The sequence below is a fragment of the Mesitornis unicolor genome, unplaced genomic scaffold (assembly GCF_000695765.1).
Source record: "Mesitornis unicolor isolate BGI_N332 unplaced genomic scaffold, ASM69576v1 scaffold25959, whole genome shotgun sequence".
NCBI lineage: Eukaryota > Metazoa > Chordata > Aves > Mesitornithiformes > Mesitornithidae > Mesitornis > Mesitornis unicolor.
In genome coordinates this window covers 16,135-38,849 of record NW_010208341.1, presented here as the reverse complement: position 1 = coordinate 38,849, position 22,715 = coordinate 16,135, and the positions used below count along the sequence as shown (strand labels likewise).

At 34.8% G+C, this 22,715-nt stretch overlaps 1 protein-coding gene across 1 annotated transcript in view; it reads left to right on the top strand.

The window, feature by feature from the left end:
- NETO1 (neuropilin (NRP) and tolloid (TLL)-like 1) overlaps window positions 1-18,574 on the top strand; it is a 63,405-nt gene extending 44,831 nt beyond the window's left edge. Inside the window, exons 6-10 of the mRNA XM_010192476.1 lie at window positions 2,277-2,505; window positions 12,593-12,706; window positions 15,032-15,590; window positions 16,757-16,831; window positions 18,048-18,574. Coding sequence (XP_010190778.1) covers window positions 2,277-2,505; window positions 12,593-12,706; window positions 15,032-15,590; window positions 16,757-16,817 — 963 coding nt within the window. The 3' untranslated portion in view covers window positions 16,818-16,831; window positions 18,048-18,574. The remainder of the gene's footprint in view (window positions 1-2,276; window positions 2,506-12,592; window positions 12,707-15,031; window positions 15,591-16,756; window positions 16,832-18,047) is intronic.
- Window positions 18,575-22,715: the final 4,141 nt, after the last annotated feature.

The following is a 22,715-nucleotide window of genomic DNA, read 5'->3' as shown; positions in this document are numbered from 1 at the left end:
GTAACAGTTTCTAGGAAGTAAGTGACAGCAAAGGCCAGTCATCTTCCAAGTGGCCATGCAAGTGGCTGATTCTATATAAACAGGAAAGAGCAGGAGCCACACTGAAAACTAGGAACACCTGAGGGGCTAGAGTAGTCAGGCATCAGTAAGACAGAAATGCTCTGAATAGCTGAAGAACACCAAGCACAAAGGTTAGGAGCATGAGAAAGAGTAAAGGTCTGAGCACCTGGGGAAGAAAGGAAGAAAATAAAGAATGAAAGATAAACTTGTAAAGGGATGTAGCCAGTGCAGACGAACTTCAGAAATGCATTTGCTGCACTTAACAAATCTTCAGAATTCAAAACAGCCCTTTAAATATGACTTCACCAATGAAGTAGGTGACCTGTTTTAACAGGAATGGAAACTGCATGTCACCTAGTAGGAGAGGAAATGGCAAGATATTTCAAGGCAACACATTTATAAAAAGTAGTGGAAACTGTGAGAAAATTTCAGCAATACTGGGTGATGGAACTCTAGTAATTTCTCATTCCACTGCAGGCTTGGAGCAGCTAGTAAATGAAATGAAAAACACTATATAAAGTATTCCTTGATATAAGATATTGCCATCTGAATATTACTCGGTGTATTGCTGATAACTCTCCCAATTTGTAGAGAATAACACAAGTAGATTCCTTAATTTATAGTATTTAAGAACCAAGATACATGGTGAAAGTAGAATTCATTTCATTGCAATTTAATTGAAATATATTCCTCTGAGTTATTTTGGAAGATGGGAATGTTGGAACATAAGTAAGGATTACTGTAAGAAATAATATACTAGAAAAGGTTAGGCAAGCAAAATTAAACTTCATATATCAAATTTCATATGCTAGTAAAAATTCTTTTACAAATATTATTTTCAGAAAGACTGGTTGCAAAGCATAACAAGGAATGAAAATGTACCATAATACACTACCTGAAAAGGCTCATTTAAAAATCTAAGCTGTTATTAAACAGTGGCAGACTGCTTAATAGCACATAATTCTCAAACCCTAATGGCTTTAATATATTAATGAGGTGAAATGGTGAGTCCTGTTGCTACTAAGATAAGCTATGTTTGTATACTTCATGCAAATCCCGAGAAGCTTTTTAAGCAGTTGTTCTCCACATGTAAAAAACTACCTGAAGTTTATAGGATTGTTTATAAATAAGTATATATTAGTTTTAATACAGTGGAGTTTCTTTTTTGTTATTTTTTCAAGTGAAGATGCATATAGCTGGATGGTGGATATGTTTACTGGCTTTTTATGGTATTTCAGTCCTACTTCACCTGTCTGTATTATTCTCCTGAAGGCTCCTGGGTACGCATGGCAGTTTGATTATATATGATGTGTCTACTGAAAATATTACTTAGCTTCTCTTTTACTGGAATATTTAATGTGGCTTGTATTAGCAATTGCTTTTAAAATGAGTGGTTTCCCCTGTTAAAGCCCATATAGAGTTGAATATCAAATGATATCATTTTCTCCTCACCCTTGCTTCTGTCTGGGTAGATTTAAAGAGTTCTTTGCAAAGGGCAAGACATCTATTACATTTATGAGAGAACTTAGCTTGTATGCAAGAGATATTTCCTAAAAAACTTTCTGGGTTTCTAGCAGTTTCCATGAAATACACTTGATTTGAATCCTGTTATATTATGAAGAGATATACCAAAAGGCTTTGTTTAGAAAAGCTGAGATGGTGGCCAAAATTGCTTGAGAAAACATAAAAAGATTAATGATTGAGTTCTGCCTGGCTCCCAGATTCTCACTTCCTGAATAAGTGTAGCTGAGACATATCACAAAGATGACACATATTGACTCTGGGGAGGGAGCAGCAATTATTTGCCTTATTATTTTCCATGTCAGGCAAGTAATAGAGCAATATTGTGCCAGCCAGGGAAAGAAGAAATTTCTACCTTGTCTGTCCTTCAACTTGAAGGATTGTTGTTGCATATTTCTCGAAGATGGGTATATATTTGGAAATTGGGACCTTACTGCAAAGAACAAAAATTTCTAGATCTTCTGCTGTATTCTACTTTGAAGCAAGACAAATACCAGAAAACATAAACAATGCTCAGTTTCTGTATTAATGCCCTTCCAGGGAAGTGGCCTATGGATCACCAACTCCAGAAAAAATATTTTGATAGTGGTGTTGTGTAGTCTTTCTCCCACAAAGCAGAGCAAAATTGTTTAATGTTTGTTTAGTCATTGTCAAACGTTTATATATATTGTCTTTGTTGTTTGCTTGTTTCATAGATTTATTTGCGATTCTTGGACTATGAGATGCAGAATTCTAATGAATGCAAAAGGAATTTTGTAGCTGTCTATGATGGAAGCAGCTCTGTGGAGGATTTGAAAGCAAAGTTTTGCAGCACTGTTGCAAATGACGTAATGCTGCGGACCGGTCTCGGTGTAATCCGCATGTGGGCAGATGAAGGCAGTCGAAGCAGCCGATTCCAGATGCTCTTCACATCTTTCCAAGAACGTAAGATCTTAATCAATGCATCCATGTTTCAGTCTGTTAAATGACACAAAACCCAAAAACTGTTAATGTTTTCTTCATGCAGAGTAGTCACTGAAGAATGTTCCCAAACCAGCTATATAAATATTTGGAACAGTTTTTATTCCAGGCATTTATAGTGCACAATAGTTTGTAATGCAGTAGATACACAGAACACAGGATTCAGAGGCAGGAAGGCAGGTATGAGTAGTCACAACCTGCCTAGTTATATGACCACAAATTTTATCTGATCCCCAAGCTACTGGGCTCCTATGTCTCAGTTTTCCCTTATACAGTGTTGAAAATAATACATCTCTGAAGGTTTTTATCAAACTTGATCCTTTTCTATGAATTTGATTTTTTAAATCTTATTCTGATGGGCATTTGAAAAATAGCTTATGATTGTTTTATCACAGATGATGGGTGTGTCTGTGCATGTTCCAGAATGCAAATAGCAATAAATATATATGTCATACATTGTTAAGCAAATAATTTAGTTAATTTTTTGTAGTAAGAGTTTTCTAAAACCTTTAAATGATATTTTGGTTACTATTCTTTCTATGTGCTTTACCTGCATTCATATGTTTATATGAGTGCTGGACTCAGGTAATAATCAAAACAGCTTTTGAAAGAAACAAAGCGTAGTTCTGGACAGTTTAAAAAGATAAACAAACCATCCACACAAAAACCCTCAACAAAACCCAATAAACCCATTCACTGAAAATGATTGACTCAGATAATCACCTGTGAAATATATAAGTTTTTTTATTTTATGGAAATAATGCATATTTGGTCCCTTGAGAAAGGAGTATACGCATTTATTTCCACATGCTGATTCATGTTCATTTCTAATGTGTTTTTTGGTTTGTGCATCACATGTCTGACAGGAAGATTTCTGTGAGGCTGTCAGTGCTTGGAATGAAGGTGTAATCCTACCAAACGCATTCTTCATCTGTATTCTCTATGTGTGCACCCTGTGATGAGGCAATAAGACTGTTGAGAACAGCCTCTGTAATTCCTCAATTATGGCTCTGATTAAAATTTTCCAACAGTCTGCATGCCTGAAACTGCATACACCACTGTACTCTCACACTGCAGCCTTAGGGTGGATTGTATTTTTTTTGTCTCTAAATCAAGGCCAGGGTCTAAAAGATATTGAGAATCCTCAGTTGAGATGATACTACCCTTTTCTCATTTCTGCAACTGGAGATGTCTTACATATTCAAGATCTGATTAATTTTTTTCACAAGGCATCCTGATCTGTTACCTTAGAAACAACTGCAAAGACACTGAAGGTTCACAGCATATAAAGAACTGGAGAGTCAAGTACTATGATGACTAACTTGAAATCCAGGCTTGAATAAGTGTGTTTGCAAGGTTTTCATACTTTAAAGAAGAAAAAGGAAAAATTGAATTTTTTTCTCTTATAGTATTCCTTGTATTTTTAACTGACATGCTACATCTTATGAGCTACTCCATTCTTGTAAACAGATTATAGTTTATCCTGCATAGTATTCTAACTGGAAAGCTGAAAATATTAACATGGTTTGTGTTCTGTAAATTTATTCTGAACAGTCATTGCCCACTGAAAGGTGAAAATTTATTAAAGGGCTATATTGAGCTTTGGGATATGTATACACAGCCTGCTCATAAATAGTGGAAGAAACTGCACCTGTGTTTTTGATGTTGGAAATTTAAAGATTTAAAGGTGATGCAGATTGTACTTTCTGTACTATGTCAGTTATCTGTAAATGCTGCCCTATGCTGCAGACTGGTTCTGGCTCTCAGAAGTCAGCTAGAACAGATGTCCAGTGTGCGCACTGTGAGACACAGCTCATAGCATGTAAGCTGCAACATCTTTCGGCAGTGTGTGGGAATAATTAGATCATCTGCATGGAAGAGAAGGAATGTCAGACCTCATTCAGGGAGATGTGCATCAGGGAACAGACACCTGTGTCTCTACTCAGGGATAAAGAAAGAGGATAAAAGCTATTTTGTTCACCTAGAGCTGAGAAAGAAACAAAATAGAAGATGACAGTTATGTTGTGGTTATGTGCACTGGGAAGAGTGACAAAGTAAAATTCCTGTATTTAACTGTTGCTGTGAGAATGACTAGGAGGTGGTGTGATCTGTAGCTTTCCAAGTTCTGCTCCTCAGTGTAGAGTTAAGTTGTTGAAACTGTAAGTCTTCCTTTATGCAAGGCTCTGTGAAATGTAAGTGTTTTTTTTGTGGAAACAAGCTACTTAGCCTGGGGAATGTCTTCTTTCTGTGTAAGTCCATTCAGTGTTAATTCTTGATACAGAGTCATTTCCTGGTGACTTGACACTGGTGTAAAACAGAGAAATCTTAAATAGATTTCTTATAATTTTTTTTGTATGGTTTGATCAGTGTGCTCCAGTTACATTTGAAATATGTATGTCTTCCTTTTTGGTGTCTGAAAAGTTTCCAAACCTCTAGCAGTGGTGCTCTGCATCGCAGCAGTGCTATAAATATGTCTGAAGAAAAGGCCTAAAATGCAAGTTGCTAAATTTCCTAAGCCAGAAAATCAGTAATGATTCTCATGTCATCAGAATGGTAGTAGAGCTCTAAATAACACTTAATAACCAATTAATTCTTAATAGCTGATAATTTAGTTTGATGATCTGATAGTTTGGAATAGCATTATTAGCTATTACAACTATCATTATGGGTTTTGTCTGCTTATGTCCTTACCTTTTTAATGTGTCTTCTAAGCATACATATCTAATCTTATTTTTGTGTATGGTAGTCACTGTCTACAATACACTTCAAATATCCAATACATTAATTTAAGAATCAGGAAAAGGAAAACAAGAAGTCTGGTATCACCAAAAGGTGTCTATTAATCTGGTAAGAAGACTTGAAAAATAGGTCTTTGTTTTTTCACCCGCTGACTAACTGTTCATTTCATTTTCCATGACTGTGAGAGTGATCTCCAGCCTGCTTAATGACAGACATGCTACACCTACAGCTTCTTCAAAGAGCTGCTCCTGAGAAGACACACCTACGCTTTAACCTAAAAGCAGATTCATAGAACCAGGGTGTATAGGATGAGAGAAAAGCCCTCTGTATGCATGGCAGGCAATATGTTCATTCTCTCACCTCTGACTGCTATTTGGTAGCACTGCTACCTTCTTCATCCGTAACCCTGCATCAAAAACCCTAGACCTGAAAAATATCATTCCTTCTCTTGTTTTGCTGCCCCTTTGAGCTTTAAGCCTGTTTTTAAAGCTTTGTCACATGTGGCTCTCTTAAAGGAGATCAAGTTATATCAGTCTTGTTTTCTTTTTATTAATAAGACCAGTATTTGTATAGAAACATAGGGCCATGTTTAGAAGAGTAGTGCACAGCTTTATCCTGTCTTGTTTACAGCCAGAATCCCTGAAGATGATCACCCCAGTACAGGCAATTCTCTAACTGGGTAAAGGCACTGAAGGTATGCAGTATTAACCACTGTGTTTATTGTGGTAATGCAAAGGGAACTACCAAGAAAAGGAACAACAAAGTGATAAGTGCAACATGTGAAGAGATGGTTTCCCTTTACAAGGTTATAGGAGTGTAGGTAGATTGCAGCTTTGCTGGTTTTTCACCCTGCTTCCATACTAAAATACAAAAAAAGAAAACATTGGGGTTGCCTCCTTCCTGGTGAGTACTCATCTGTGATCTTCTGCCTCTCTGTGCCATTTGCAGCTATCTCCAGTGAAAAACTCTCACTGGCTAAGCATTCCAATGTCTGTCTGCCCCTGAACAAAATAGCTGTTTGTGGTGCCTGGAGTGTATAAGCGTAACACAGACTGGAGCTCTGAGCAGATGCTCCTGAGCTACCATTCTCTGGTGAGTTCATGATCCAAAAAAACCCATGAAAACACCTATAAATTTTTTTAAAGACTAGATTATCGATGTGCACCTGGTATTAAATATACGTAAAAGCCATATTTATCTTGAAGAGTGGTATCTGAAGGTGACTGTGAAAGAAAATTAAGTGCTAAGCACATTACATTTTCAAGTTTCTAATAGCTGTCTTTTAATAAGATCTTTTTTAATTAGTGTCAAATAAAAAGATAAATAATTTTACTTTCCATAATATACTTGTAGTGCACAGTATTAAAAACATCTTAATAATGTTATAATTATAATAAAAGAAGTGAAACAATCTCTCAGAGTGACTGATGAACTGTTCCTTGTAGAGGTTGAGAAAAAACTTCTTCCTCTGTTTCAAGGATGATTCAAGGAACATCTGAAGAAATTAATTTTTCTTTCTCTTGTAAAGGAAAGAAAGCTCTATTTTTCAGTAAGGAACAGTGGGAAAATCCAAATTATCTATACTTAAGGAATTCATGTGCAGAGGATGATGCAATGAGCTATCTTGAGTACATGAGGAGTAGGTGTAAAATATTTCTCATGCCTAGCCATTATTATTTCAGAATTCTTCCATTCACTCTCAGGAGAAAGCAAGACCTCTCAAAAATGTTGTGACAAGAAGGGAAAGGGGGAAGAGAGAGAAGCCTAAAAATAGCAAGTAGGGTAGGGCATTCATCTAGGATTAGGGAGTCCCGGACTGAAATCCCCGTCTTGAAACAGGCTCAAAGGGTAAATCCACACGGCTCAATGAAGTGCAGCGTAGGCACGCAAGCCAGCTTGCTCTGAACTAGTTCACACCCCAGAAGCAAAACAGTTGCACTAATTCTGTGTGGTGCTAAGAAACAGTGTATATACATTGGGAAAAACACTACAGGTAAGTGGAACAGACAGGATTCACACCAGGTCCGTAACAATTCAGCTTTTGACTTCATATTGTGAAAATATTTTGAACTCTCTGTGTCTGCATTTTGTACCCAAAGTAACCTCTAATGTCCAGCAAAATTATGCTCAACACATAGAGATAATGTACTTTATTGTGTCATAACACTGCAATATTATAATTATTAATAACACCGAATATTTAATTGCTATAGTGTTATATAAATATTTTTATTTTGTAATATAAATGTGCATGTATTAGTTGTGATTGTTTATTTTACTGCCTCACTAAAAGCAATATTTAAAAAAAAATTTGAAATATGACTGCTTTTATTTCATGTTACTTTGTAAACATGGCATATGGAAGAACTATTTATGCTCTTTATGATTTTCTGCCTTAGAGCTATTCAGGATTAAAAGAATTTATGATAATTTTGCATTAACAAATGAAAATTATAGATTATTGGCTCCATATGCATTTCTAAAACCTTCCAATAGTAAGAAAATATAGACAATTTTACTGGCTTAATTTTTATAAATTTTGAATGTAGTAATCTTCAAATACTAAACTCAGGCTATTTTGAGTACTATGGTGGTAACCTTCTAGAAAGATGATCTTTGTAATAATCTCCTAACTTGCACTAGAAACAAAATATTTTTACATGCCGGATAACAGAAATAGGGGTTTTCTTGTATATGTATATGTATATGTATATGTATATGTATATGTATATGTATATGTATATGTATATGTATATGTATATGTATATGTATACGTATACGTATACGTATACTTATATATATTTTTTTTTTATTTTTTGAGTATAGGCTTCCTGAATGTGAAAAAGACTCTGGGATATCATGCCTAGTTCTAGTCCTAGTCCTTATATATCTTCTAGGAGAAGTGCACCATCTTGTGTTCAGTATAAATACTTGCTGCAAAGCAGAAGTTGTTACACTACAATTAATTCAATAACCCTAAAATCTGTCTCTATTGGGTATCCCTACACATACTACGCACATTTTTAAAAAGAAAATATTATCTTTAAAAAAATAGAATTAAAGTGTTTGAAGTTTTTGTTGTGTATGCATTATTTTATATAAACTATAATTTTACTTTAAAATAATTATTTGTTCATATACAGATTGGAAGAATAACCTTTAATAGGAAGGGTTTTGTTCTTTAATTGGTGATTTGATTGAAATTATAGTGTTTTCATGCTGTAAAAATCCAACTATTTACCAAAGACTTAGAGTTATTAAAATACATCAGCGTGAGTTATATGCATAGTTCTAATTTGCTTGCTCGTGTTATAATCATTATGACTTGTTCATTGTGTCGAATATGCCATCTCACTTATTTCCAGGCCAGTACCTTGGCAGAGCTTGACTTAAGGCAGCTTTTGGATGCAGGTGAAATAACATAACTGCATGTTTCCAGCTATTATTTTTAATCTAATTTTGAAGCCATCTTTTCAGAAAGTCACAGAAAGGTTGAAGTTTGAAGGGACTCCAGGATATGGTCTAGTTCAATCCTCCTGCTCAAAGCAGGGTCAGCTACAGAAGGTCACTCAGGGCTGTGTCTAGCTGGGTTTTGAATATCTTCAATGATGGAGCTCCTCTCATTAGCTCCTTGATTATCTGTATCAGGAAGTTATCGTCAATGCACTCTGATAATCCCGTGGATTGCTTGTGCCTTGCTGTGTTACCCTCCACGTATATAAGGTGGTTAAAATCCCTATAAGGACCAGATTCTATGAACATGAGGCTTCTTCCAGCTGTCTGAAGGTTTCATCTGCTTCTTGTCTCTGATCTGGTAGTCCGTGACAGACAGACACTAACTACAATATTGGTAGCTGTGGGCCCACATTGGGCTGCCTACTAAACCTAAACCAAAAACTCTTACTTCACTCCGTGCCCAACCCAAGGCAGACCTCTGTGCATTTCTGCTGCTTTCTAATATAAAAGACATTCGAATAGTTTTGGAGAAACCACAGACTGGTAAAATAGGGCTTCTGCTGGATGGAAAGGTTTGTGCTGCTTTATATAGTTGAAGTTAATGACAGTAATAGCTTCATTCTGTGAAAATAGCCACAACCTTTCCTCAGGTTTAAATGTTTACATACTGAGACATTGCCATAGATGGTGTTCAAGACCTGGGTTAAGCTACCATGTGTTGCTGCCACATAACTTGTCTGCTTGATTCCACTCCCATCCTGGGTTCTGTAACAGCTTCAGAAAAGTATCAGGACCAGCTCCATCCTCCTGCAAAAGAATCCTGTTTGCCATCAGTTCATTTATCTTTTTGCTATCACTAGAATGTTCTTGATGCAGCATCCTAAGACTCCTTTGTTGTGCTTTCTCAAGGGCAAAAATCCTAATCCCTCCAATGTACAATAAAACGAACAAGTTTTCAGCTTCCCTTAATTTTTTCATTCATCCCAACAAAAACCCTTCATTAAAGTAGGGAAAATATATTGATTTCTTGTCTGGCTTAATCACTCCAGGTTCAAGGGACCACAGAGAGGACGTGACTATAATAATTTTATAAACATGAACAAGAGGGGGCTCTTTTTCATTAGGTTTGGGAATCTTACTTCTGCATTTCTCTCAAGCTAAGTTTGCTGCACCTGCCTCTCTATTAATCTAGTTTTGACATTTATTCACCTACCATCTCTTTCCTCTGTACTTCAGCAGCACAATTTAGAGAAACTGAAATTTTCTTTTTTCTTCCTTTCAACTTTTATTTCCAGATCTTCCTGCCATCACTTTGCATAATTATCCCTTCTTCTGAAATCTGCAAAAAAATGTCTTTTGTACTACTCTTATTTTTCTCTCTGAGATCTGAAACATTTCCTAATATTTTTAATTTGAAATAAAATCTCTAGTCATTCCTTCCAGTGCAGAATGCCTTAAGTGTCATCTGTTTCTACTGTGCAGTTCTCTTTCTTCCTCTTCCTTTCACTTCCTTTACTACTTTCCTCTAGTTCCTCCTTTTCTAATTACCACCACTATAGTTCTAAAATCCTTTATTTCTGCCTCACACAACTGTCTTTCCTTTCCTTAAGTTTTTCTCTATTCTTTTGGGAATGTTTTTTCACTATTAATCCTTTCTTTGCTGTTGCATTCAGAATTAAATCAGACTCATTTTAAAGCGGCAAAAGCAAGTCATAGACACCTAAGAGATTCTACCTGTTCAGACAGTGTACTCTGTCCTGACCATTTTACTTCTAAGGCTTTTCATGTCACTCTGCGTGCTTTTTAGTTATTTTTTTCTCCTTTATTAGCATAAATGTTCCTAATCCTGCACTTTTTTGATTTTCCTTTGTTCCCCTGTCACCCCTTGTGCTTTCTCCATTTATCATTTGTGTCTTCTTTTCTTGTGCACTTCTTACTTTTTATCATGTATTTTGAATGAGTGGCTACTTAGGCCTTCTTTGGTTTCCCTTTCATAAAGTCTCTCCCTCTCTGTTTCTTTTTTTATTTGCCTAGCACTGGCAGTAAGACTCTTTCTTGTGTGTTGGCTAGAATGAGTCCCGAAGGATCCTTGCCTTGCTCAGAAACAAGGATTGCAGCTAGAATGTGAAAGCATGACAGTGCCTCTGGTGTGACACCTGTATGAGGTGTGACACCTGTATGAGATGTGACACAGCATCCTCCATGTTCAGCCCTTGCCGTCCGCAAATGACAGCAGCCGAAAGATAAGGACAGTCCCAGAGCACCCTCCATTGCTTATACGCATATGTGCTGTTCTGCTTTTTCTGTCCAGTTTAAAGTAAAATCCTTCCTGCAAAAAACTTAACACCTGACCAGGGTCACTGCAGCTTAGGAGATAGTGTACCAGATTTTTCCAAAACTTGAACAGTGGGCGGAACCTGTCTGACTGATCAGACTTCTACATTGCCTAAGAGATACAATATACATATACTGTTATTTCTGAATGGATGGTTAGGTATCTGGGGGTGTGTACAAGTTTTGATGGCATTTACTATTTGTTTAACAGACCACAACTGCCATTATAGTCAGTTAAAGATATCTGAAATTAATCACTTATTGAAAAGTGGATTTTTTGACATGATAAATGGAGTCATTAAGTTCTACAATATAAATCTTTTGTGCTGTCCTTAGTTAGCAAACCACTGAAGCAGTCATCTGCTCTGAGTCAGCATTTGTGTTATGCATATATGTTATAGGAACTGTTTTTAAAGTTGCAGAGGAGGAAAATTGCCATGAAACATCAACTTCTAAGTATCAATAATATGAGCATTATAACTCCTTTCTGATTAGTTAAGGGTCTAAAGTTATTTTTTTAACTTTCCCTAAAAAATAATTATAGTAACGTTTTGGGTTGTTTGAGATAAAAAAATACATAATTTATATTCACTGATTTAACACTGATGAATTTTGTAACTTTTTTCCTAAATGGAGGAAGATCTTCTGATTTGATTTTAATTAAAAAAAAAATATGAGGAATAAATTATCTTAACTATATTATATAATTTTGGAATAGTATCTTTTGAACCCCAGCACCTAAGTATCTCCCAGCACTCGAGTAAGTAACACAGTTTAGCAGTGTTTACCACTCTTTCTGATGGCCTCCAAGCTGCTTCTTTACTATAATAGCATATGACCTTCAGTAAAGCTTTCATCCTGCAGCTTTAACCTGCATGATTCTCTTAGACCATGGGCTTCAGGGACACTGAAGGCTGTTGTTTTTTTCAATCTTCACACTTGTCATCAAAGGGATACCTTTTTACTGTAGTCTTTCTTATGACCAAAATATTTAAAAAATAGATTTATTTATTCTGTGTATAAATGTTCAGCCACAGTTGATATGGGCACTAAAGTGTCTTCTTTGAGTCGCACAAGTTTTCTTATAAAACTGGAGTTTCAGCAACAAACTTTAAAACAAATAATTTCCCATACACCAGATCTGGCTGGGATACAGTTAACGGTTTTCATAGCAGCCCATAGGGTGCTGCATTTGGATCTGTGGCTAAAACTGTGGATAACACATTAATGACCCCCTATCAACATATGGGGTGGGGAGAGGGCAACACGCTGCAGCCATGAGTTTCAGACTACAGGAAAGTCCATCCATCTAAGGCAGAACTGAAAATCTCTTACCACACAATAATAAACAGTGTATTACTTGAGTGTTTTCTATGCTACATGTTAAATATTAAATATGCTCAAGGAACTGTGTTGTATAGCTTTCTCTTATTACAGACTATGTGACCACTCGTAAATGTGTTTGATGAGGAAAGATGAATGATTTACTATTTAATACCAGCTTTTTCTCTCTTATTTTTAGCCCCTTGTGAAGCCAACACATTCTTTTGCCACAGTAATATGTGTATTAATAATACATTGGTCTGCAATGGGCTCCAGAATTGTGTGTATCCTTGGGATGAAAACCACTGCAAAGGTAATGTGTAGAATCATAAATGTCAAGTTATTTAAACTGCATAGGATGCAGTATAATATCTTTAGTTTCCTTTTAAGTATGTGCCAGATGGATCAAAGCTCAGAAAGAGTAATTCAGGGAGAGTATACATCAAGCAGTAGAGAAAATGAAGAGAAGTAAAAATACCAATGGATAATACCAATGGATTTTACTTTCAGTGTTTGCATTTGTTTTGCTTAGTGTTGATTTGTGTTGGTTATGTCTTTCTGGCTGGTTATGTCCTACTCACAGGCTTTCTGATCACTTGGTCTCTGCTTCCCATACTATCTAAGATGTAATTAAAAGTCATATTTTAGTTCCTTTGTCATAGCTACCTTTGTAGTAGAGTAATGTATGGGTAACAGGTGTCTTGTAGCTGCATGCCTTGCCCATAATAGCCCAGGTGGGCTAAAAAGCCAAAGTGAAGTGGAATTAATGCTGTAAGAAAGCAATCAAATCTACCTAGAATCAAGTGAAATTGAAGAGCATGGAACAGGCACAGGAAATAAGGCATGATGTCTATTTCATAGGTAGAGACAGATGTTCCCAACCAGGTGCTGATAATGGTTTCTAAATATTGCTCTGTGTTTCTGGAAAATAAAAAAATCAGCATCTGTATTGTTTTCAGGGATCAATAACTTAACAAACTTACATTGCAGGCTAGGGAGACAGTTAGTTTCCCTTCCTCCCACTTCCCTGCCTCCCTCCACTCCTCCTGTTACTGCAGATTTGTTCCTGGAAATGCAAGATATGCCAAATTTAGGAACCAGTCAAGAAAAATTTCAAAACAAGTTCGATTAGCAGTCAGCCCATAAGTCTGCTGAAGCCTGTAAGAATCTGACAAGCAGTGCAATAGGGTAAAACACAAATGAAAACATGCTTTAAAAGAATACAGCAAAACTGTGCTATGGAATAATATTCTTCAAAGAAACTAAATATATGATTGGGAAACAATTATCTGTTCCCTACTTCTCCAGCATGGAGGGAAACTGAAAACCTTCCCCGCTCTTTAATTTCCAGAATTATTCTCATCTTTCATTTGCCAAGTAGTTTTTCCATTTGGCCTTATAGCCTCTCTTGTTTTTCCAACTAGAAAAAGGAGTTTTGCTGATTCCAGCAAAAGTGTTGTTTGCTGCCATGTTACTTTTTCTAACTCTGCTACTTCCCCAGAGTCTGTGCCACTCAGAGAAACCCCACGTGAATCTATAAGAGTGAATAATGGGGAGTACAGAGAAGTTCTTTTTTGCTATCTAGGAGATTATGAAGAGATAGATGTTATTGCTTTGGTGCCAACAACTTTCATTTCAAAGGCTTTTTATTAAGTCTTTAGGTATGTTTTAGATTGCCAGGAAAAATTACACAAAACTGTATGTTGAAACTGAATCACAGTTGTTGAGTCTTGCTATGCCTCTAAGAGACAGATGCAAATGCTTTCAGCTTGGATTTCTACAAGGCTCAGTCACCATCTCATGTGTCTGCAGCCATTTGAAAGAAAATTGCAGAGAAATGCACAACGGTAGGGTGAAACTGTTCTTCTTTTTATCTTTTACTGCATATTTTCTGTTTTTCTTCATTCACAATGCTGAATTTCCTGGCTAGCTTCCTAGAGGCCCCTGAATAAATGATAGTAGGTAGGATCATTATGGATTTTTTAATGGGTGTTTAGAAAAGTTGTGGTCATTAATAGGTCAGGAACAATAGAAACTTGCACCCATTTTTTTTCCTTTCAGAAACTGTAATTTGAATAACTTTTCTATTTTCTCCTGATTTAGCTTTTTCATTGGATACTGACAACAGTCCCAGTCAGCCCATAAATATTAGGACTTCACTGAAGTTTCCAATGTAAAGAAGAATTTCTTTTTAAACACTCTAAAGTATTTTGTGGATCTTAATATCCTAGTTGCATATGTTTAATGGAAGAGACAAAAAATAATGAAGAGAACATCTGTAACAGTCTTGGGGTCTTTAGCAGGCAAATGGAGTTCAGAGGTGACACTATAGCCATCTGCTTGTTATGGTGGTTGTTTCTTATAAAAAATGTAAGTCATTCTTTCATCTAATTAAGCTTGTAATACACCCTGAATAAATAACTTTCCAAGTGAATAGGCACACAGAAGACCTGTGTGTTTTTTATTTGGCTTTCATGAATACCTGATTTCTTCATTTTTCCTTTTTGTCAGTGAGACTGATTAAGTGAACTCAGATACAGGCTAGACTCAGCTTTGCAGTAATCTGTGAACCCATCATGGTTGTTTTTATTCTTGAACTGCAATTAATGTTGTGCTTTTTTTTTCTCCTGTCACACAGAAAAAAGAAAAGCTAACCTATTGGACCAACTTACCAATACCAGTGGGACTATAATTGGGGTGACTTCTTGCATTGTGATCATCCTCATTGTTATCTCTGTTATAGTACAGATCAAGCAGCCTCGTAAAAAATTTGTCCAAAGGAAAACAGACTTTGATCAAACAGTGTTCCAGGAGGTGTTTGAGCCTCCTCATTATGAGTTATGCACCCTCAGAGGGACAGGGCCTACAGCTGACCTTGCTGATATTGCAGATGACTTTGAAAATTATCATAAACTGCGGCGATCATCTTCAAAATGCATTCATGACCATCACTGTGGATCACAAGTGTCTAGCATTAAGGGCAGCCGTAGTAACCTCAGCACAAGAGATGCTTCTGTCTTGACAGAAATACAACCCCAGCCTGTAAAACCACTCATTCAGCCCATGAACAGGAGAAATATCCTTGTCATGAAGCATAGCTACTCACAAGATGCTGCAGATGCGTGTGACATAGATGAAATTGAAGAGGTACCAACCACAAGTCACAGGCTGTCCAGACATGATAAAGCTGTTCAGCGGTCAGTATCAATAGATTTTTGATGAAGACTATTGTGTAAGGACTTGATTGCCCAAACATATTCACTCTTTATTCAGTAAAGACATATTTTCTTTATTCTTTATTTGTCTATTGTTTAAATTCCTGTTTCCTGATAGCACATACCATTATATTATCTCTCTTTTCCTGTCTCTTTTTCTCTCATGTCTCATGTGTTTCCTGAAGGAACCTATATCTCAGATTTATCTTTCTACTTTATATCTTTCTTTTTCTTTTACTATGTCACATGTACTCACATGCATACACATGCAGGTCAACAGAGAACAGGTACAATTTTTAAAAACCAAAGATTATATGTGAATCTAGTTTTTGAAAGAACCACATGCGTGTGGCTTCTTTGTAACTAAGAGGTGGCCTTGAGTATCATCCACTGTTGGTCTAACATCTCTAAATCAATACATCAATAAATAAAAAATACATGTATCCAGTTTGATGCATGGCACAATAATGAGAAACACAATGCTGGATAAAGAATTTCATTTGCTCATGAAACATGATCTTTCATATAATGAGTGATAATATTTGCAAAATTTTACTGTATCTATTCCATTATTAATCACAGTATCTTGGCTTGTCATATTAATATATATATATATAGATAGATTAGCACATGAGACGGTATAGTGAATAGAGAATACTTATATATTTACATTTAAGAATGTAGTTAAAAGGAATCTTTCTAATTAATAAAAAAGTAACGTCAAGCATGATATTTTTAATAAAAGAGCTATTTCTACTGTATATTGCACTTTGAATGACTGTAAATATGAATGACTAAAAGTTTACAAGTAAAAGAAAAAGAAATACAGAAACATTTATGAATCATTTATTTGAAAAAGAATGCAGAAACTTTTTATATATCTTTGTGTTTTCTCTTGCATACATTATTTTTGCACTTCTTATGACTGTTTACATGCCCTCTATATTTTCTTTGCACATTAAGGCATTTCTGTCTCTTGAAAAAATACGCTATTTGATTATTTTAGCCTAATTGCATGCCAATATAGATTACTTCATTAATATTGATCAGATTATCAAGGTGTACTGTTTATTAAGTATCTATACGCATATATTTCTTTTTTTTATGCAAACATTATTATTTTGAATGAAATAGCCATAACATTCCAGGTTCTGCCTCATTGGGTCTCTAAGCAAACATGAGTCTGAGTACAACACAACTAGGGTCTAAGAGACAAACTTGAGGTAAGTAAACATACCTATACAGCAATTGAACCGTCTGTTGCTTTCTATTTCAGTTGTTATATTGCCGAAATGCATGTTAGTTCTCAAGTTTTATGTGACCTTGTATGGAAAGAGTCAGCTTTGAACACTGAGAAAACTGAAAGACCTTTTTAACATTGTAAACTAAGGAAAATATATTAATTCCTTATTCTTGACAGCACTATAATCATCCCCTAGCTAAATATAATCTTCACTCTAAAAACATTATAAAGACAGATGCTTTGCATGGCTCTGGTGTTAAATTCTTTTTTATTTATGAAAATAATATTTAGAGTCCCAGCATGTGAAATAGTATGTGAAACCTGGAAACCTAATCCAGTCTAGGAAGATGCAAAACTATCTGTTTGCAGTACATTTTATTCATTCAACATTTTGAAGAGTTGGGGGAAAGGTGTGTAGTAGTACAGGTAAATGTAGAGATTCTGTAGCACTATTGTTAATGTTTGCAAATTAAACTTGTTTTTTTGAGTCTTTTCCTAGGTTTTTCATTTTCACTTAATCTCAATAAATATAATCTCAAAAGTTTATAAGCAAGTTATAGATAGCTACTACTTTGTCAAATGTTATGTGTGTGTGTATGTGTATATATATATATAAACATAGATATGTGCATATACATGTTTATATGTGTATATAGGTATACAGCGATTTTACTGGGAAAGAATCCATTAATACTTTTTTTTTGCTTTTAGATAGTTGAGATAAAATTTTGTCTGTATTTTTCCTAATAGAATGAACTTTATTTTACTTTCAGGTGAATTTTCATGCAGACATGCAAACTCTGAATGAAAAATATCTATAGTGAATTTTTGCAGCTGTCTGACAGAGAATGGACATGTTTCTAATTTCATTTCATTGCCTTTATCCAAACCTAAGAAGTACAGGCATATCTTACTTCCATAGCAAGAAATTACCATTGCACAATAACATTTGTTCTGTAATTTTATTATTGGCCACCAAGTGCTTCTTAGTTTTTAAATACATTTGGAGATTTGCTGCAAACTTGAAGAAGAAATTAGCTCCTAATGGAGACTGTCCCTTTTTATTTATTTTTTTTTAATCTTAGTTTTATTTCAGTTGATATGTTTTATGTCTGTTATTTACTTATATGTTGTGTGATATGTGGAAGAAGATTTACATTGAACTTTTTTACATGTACATTGTTTTCATTATATAGACTGCTTGAGAATAGTGCGCTCCTGGGTGATTTTGAACATGCTACAATGAAATGTGAAACTATCGACCTTGGAAACACCAGCTAGAGGTTTTATGGACTCTCTGACCAGCTACTCTCATATCATGACAAAATTCAGCAAACAGTGTTGAGTAAAATTACTAGAAGGCAATAAGACTTTGGTTATTATGCTTAACAGTCATTTCTGTTTTCCTTTTTTTTCTCTCATTTCGTTGCAAGTTAAATTACCAAATTCAGGAATAATTTATTAAATTCAGGTATTTAGCCATTCATAATCACTTCAATAGAAATATTTGTTGGATAAGCATCTAGCAATATGACTGAATTTGACATTGAGAAAATAATCTGCATGTATGTTACTGAATATTTGAGTTGGCAAAGATCCCTTTATTAGACACATTGTAAAAAGCATGCTTTCACAATTATTGCTGTTACTGTTCCATTTCTGTGTCATATGCTTGCTACTTGTAACTTTTTTATATAAAGATACATAAAACAATGTATAATAATTTCTTATCTTGAGTTTAATTGTAATATTTTCTTTTACTAAACTTACAAATCTTGTGTAATCGGGAGATTAATCTCAACATGTAGCTTCTAGGAAATTAAAATACAGATACATCAGAGAATCAACTGTCTCCCATCAAGAAAAAAGTACATTAATTTCTTAAGATTTAAATGAATTCACAATGCATAAAATTAATCACCTAATTTTATTTAAAAGTTTTGTGATATCCTTTGTGTTTAATTCTGTACGCTTAACTAATTTATTTCCATGGCAATTATTAGGAAGTTTGCTTCAGTGCAGCAAAGTAACAAATTTTTATTACTTTTACAAAGTTATGGCTGGGCTCCAATTTTAGAGATACAAGAATAAACCACTTCCATTGCAAGTTAAAATTATATTCATAATTCAAGCTAAAAACATTAGTAACCAACACTGAAATAAAACCTGAGATGTTAAGTTATTAAGGAATTATTGTAAGCTAAAAAACCACAGTTATGTAAAGTTGGAAACTCATTTAAGAACTCAATAACCATACATAAAGTTATAGTTTCATTATATATTTAAAATGTTATCTTCCAAATTCTGTTTAAAAATAAATCCCAGTTCTTTTTTAAACATAGTAACTCATTCAGTTTTTAAGTTTTCCTGTGGGAACAATTCAATGGATCTTCCTAAAGTACAAATAGATGGGAAAAGACAAAACCTGAAAGCCTTACATAAAAAAATAAGGTGATCTATACCAGCTGTTTAAAGATATAGTACATAATTTGCATAATTAAAAATACAGGAAATCTGGTTTCTACAAAACAATTTCTACAAATACGATTTAGGAATGACTTGAGAAGAAGAAGGGTTTCAGGTATTTTGCCTCTTTTTTTTTGTACAATATATTTGCAATGTATCTTGCATAATTTGATTTTAGCTTGATTAATTTGTTATCATATATTAGCTAAAAAACAGTCCTCCCTTTTCGGCAGTGATTGTGTCATCTCTCAGTTACATGGATCTTTAGCATACACTAATAGTTCATTTCCAAATCAGTCTCTCTTTCCAGGTTCATGTACTTTACCATTGTTTTTTTCCTTAATCTTTTCAAACCCTATCTCATAATACTTTCATAAGTATATTATGTTAAGATATTTTCTATATCTGTGCTTAAAATTAATGCATCCATCCATCCATCCATTGTAAAATTGAGGAAGAATGAAAGACTTGCTGAAAGACATGCATATATATGCACACACATTTATGTATATTTATAAATATTTGTTAATGGAGATAGTGTATAAATAAATAAATACATAAAGAGAAATCTAAATATGGGCATTTAGCTTTGAATGAATTATACTGGTCACCTAGAAAAATGCTGAAGCCTTGGATTTCAAAGTTGCTATATATTTAAGTGCCTAAATCCCACTGACATAGAGTTGATCTAGTCCTTCCTAGACATACACACAATGAAATCCATTTTACGATTTTTCCAGTGAAGTAAGTGTTGACTGAGAGAACTTAACTGGAGAAGACATGGGTATTAATAATGTTGCATACAAATCCTTTCTTTCCGAATAAAACCCTAATTGCATCAGGGAAAATGAGTGAGAAACATAAAAACCTATGTAAATAGAACAGGCCAAGCAAAATGAGAATGGTAATGCTTTCTTGATCTTGCAAAGTCCTTTAGAAACATGTTGTCTAATAGCTAGGTATGCCCTTAAATGAAAACACAACAACAATTGAAAAAATACATCTATAATGGAGGAAAAGGGTCAAATTATTAAATTATCTATTAAAAAAACCAAACAATAATCAATTCAAACTCAATTAAAATATTATATTTGGAATTTTTATTTTTAAGTAATTATATTCCTTATATAGTAAATAATGCCTTAGTCTACTATACTGCAAACAGGAAAGAGAACTTTAGTTTGGTATCATACAAAAGTAGGGCATCTTAATGTAACCTATAAACTTAGAAATATTAAAATAAAAGGGGTTGTTGCTGAAAGTAAACAATTTGCCTTTCCTTTGAGTATTTTTTGCTATTACAAAGCGACTTTTTTAAAACCATAAGGGAGTTCAAGTAAGAGAGTTCAAAGAGACCAGCTAGTTCAAGAAACTTTGAGTTCTCTCAAGTTCAATTACTAAAAAGAGAATACTCAAAACTGGTATTTGATCGCATACGATAAGTGAAATTTAACCTATTCCATTAGACCTTTTCCATTTTATGGAAATAAAGTTTAGCTTATTAAAATAACACAGCTATATGTTATCTGTAGAAAAACTTAGTAAATTACTGCGGATTAGCTGACCTGGTACTGTTAGTTTCATGCATTTAACCTCATATTTGCCTTAAACTAAAACTAAGAATGGTAGTTACAAGACAGTTTTGGTTTGACTGGTGCAATGTGTGTGATGTATAGCCATGTTGACAGTATGCTTTTTCTTATATATTTTTTAAAGATGAGTTTTTGTTGTCATGGTGCATTGCTATATTATTTATAGTTTGGCTTTTTTATTCTTCCTTCCATGGGTGTGATGTTATATATATACTTTTCTTTTTAGACAGTAGTATGAACAACCACTCCCAACCATTTTTCTCTGCTCCAGGAAGTACGGCTTTTTCAGATTGTGAAGTCTTCTCTGCAGCACCATTTAAAAATCTCAGGAAGTCAATTTTGTAAACCATTCCAGCATAAACATTTTCTATTTTCCTGATTCTAAAAACAGGTTAAAGAAAAAGCTCTCAGAAATGTTAGCACCTGATCCTTCTATTTTTCTCCATTTCTATGCTTGAGATATTCTTTTAAGCCTAGCAATGATGTAACCAATGGGAGGCAATAAGAGAAAGTAGACAGATTTCCTACTCCAAAGAAATTGCTAGCACAAAAAAAGATGGCAGACAAAGAAAAGAAACGGATAAAGGTATGCTAATTAGAAGAAGAGATTGTTGCTTACACTCACAAATTTACAGACACATTTAGGACAGATAAATTCTTCAGCCAACAGTTAAAAATATACTCTCCATGTCCATCTCCAAACAATACCTATAACACCTGTGCTTTATAGAACATTTTCCTGCAAATAAGAATTTGGCCTTTTGTGTTTTCTTGTCTTCTACTTTATTTGCAATCTCCCTGCTACCATGGAGATATTCCAGCTGAGGGAGTACAGCTGAAGAGTTAAGTGATAAAAAGGACGAAAACTGCATCATTCAAAACTATTTTTAACACTTAGAAGACTGTAACTGATCTAGTAGTCTCTTATCTCCTCACTTCTGTTTCAACATTTAATGTGAAGTCCCAGACTCTTGGGTCCACTGCTCTTCCTCATCATTACCTTAGCATCATCTCTCTTTAATCTTTATCACTGCTGCCTTTCATTTCTGTCCACAGTGAGTTTAGTTCTGTTCCCTTCTCCAAATTCACAGGAAATCCTGATATCCTATCAGCTCACTGACCTTGTGTTACCTTTGCATCCACCTGGTTCTTTCCCATCTATCACTTCAGAGCCAACTTTGCCTATTAGGAGCAAAATGAAAACATGTGATTGCAGTATTTCTTAATTACCTTTAATTTATGCAGCACAACAAAAGCTATAAAGATGCATTGGGAGTTGGTATGCCTGCTCCTGATATGCTTATACCTCATTGTGCTGCTAAAAGAAACTCACCTTACCCCTTTCCAGCTCCCTGTGATTTTGCACCATTGTCAAAGCAAGTTTTGTTTCAAGTGCTTCTGTTTTCTCCTATGCTGAATTTGTATTAGTATGTCCTTCCACACAACATAAATCCCTGTCCTAGCCTCCTTCATATGCTTATTAAAACACACTTGAGCTACATAGCCTGGTAAACACCTGCCAGTGTGGCAGAGCTGTCATCAGCAAGGTAAGAATATCAGCTACCAGGAGAAGCAGGAGTTGCTGCTTCCTTCTGTTTTCTTTCCCAGGAAAAGGAGTCATGCTCATCTCCACTCTTCCAACAAGGTCACTATAGGAAAAAAGAAGCTGCCATGGCCTTCAAGCAACAAATTATAACTAGGAGTAGAGAGACAATCTAAGGAACTCATGATAAAAAATGGAAAGAACAAGATTGCTCAGATCTCATTACTAAAGTAACAAGCCTGACCAAGACTATGCTGCAGCAT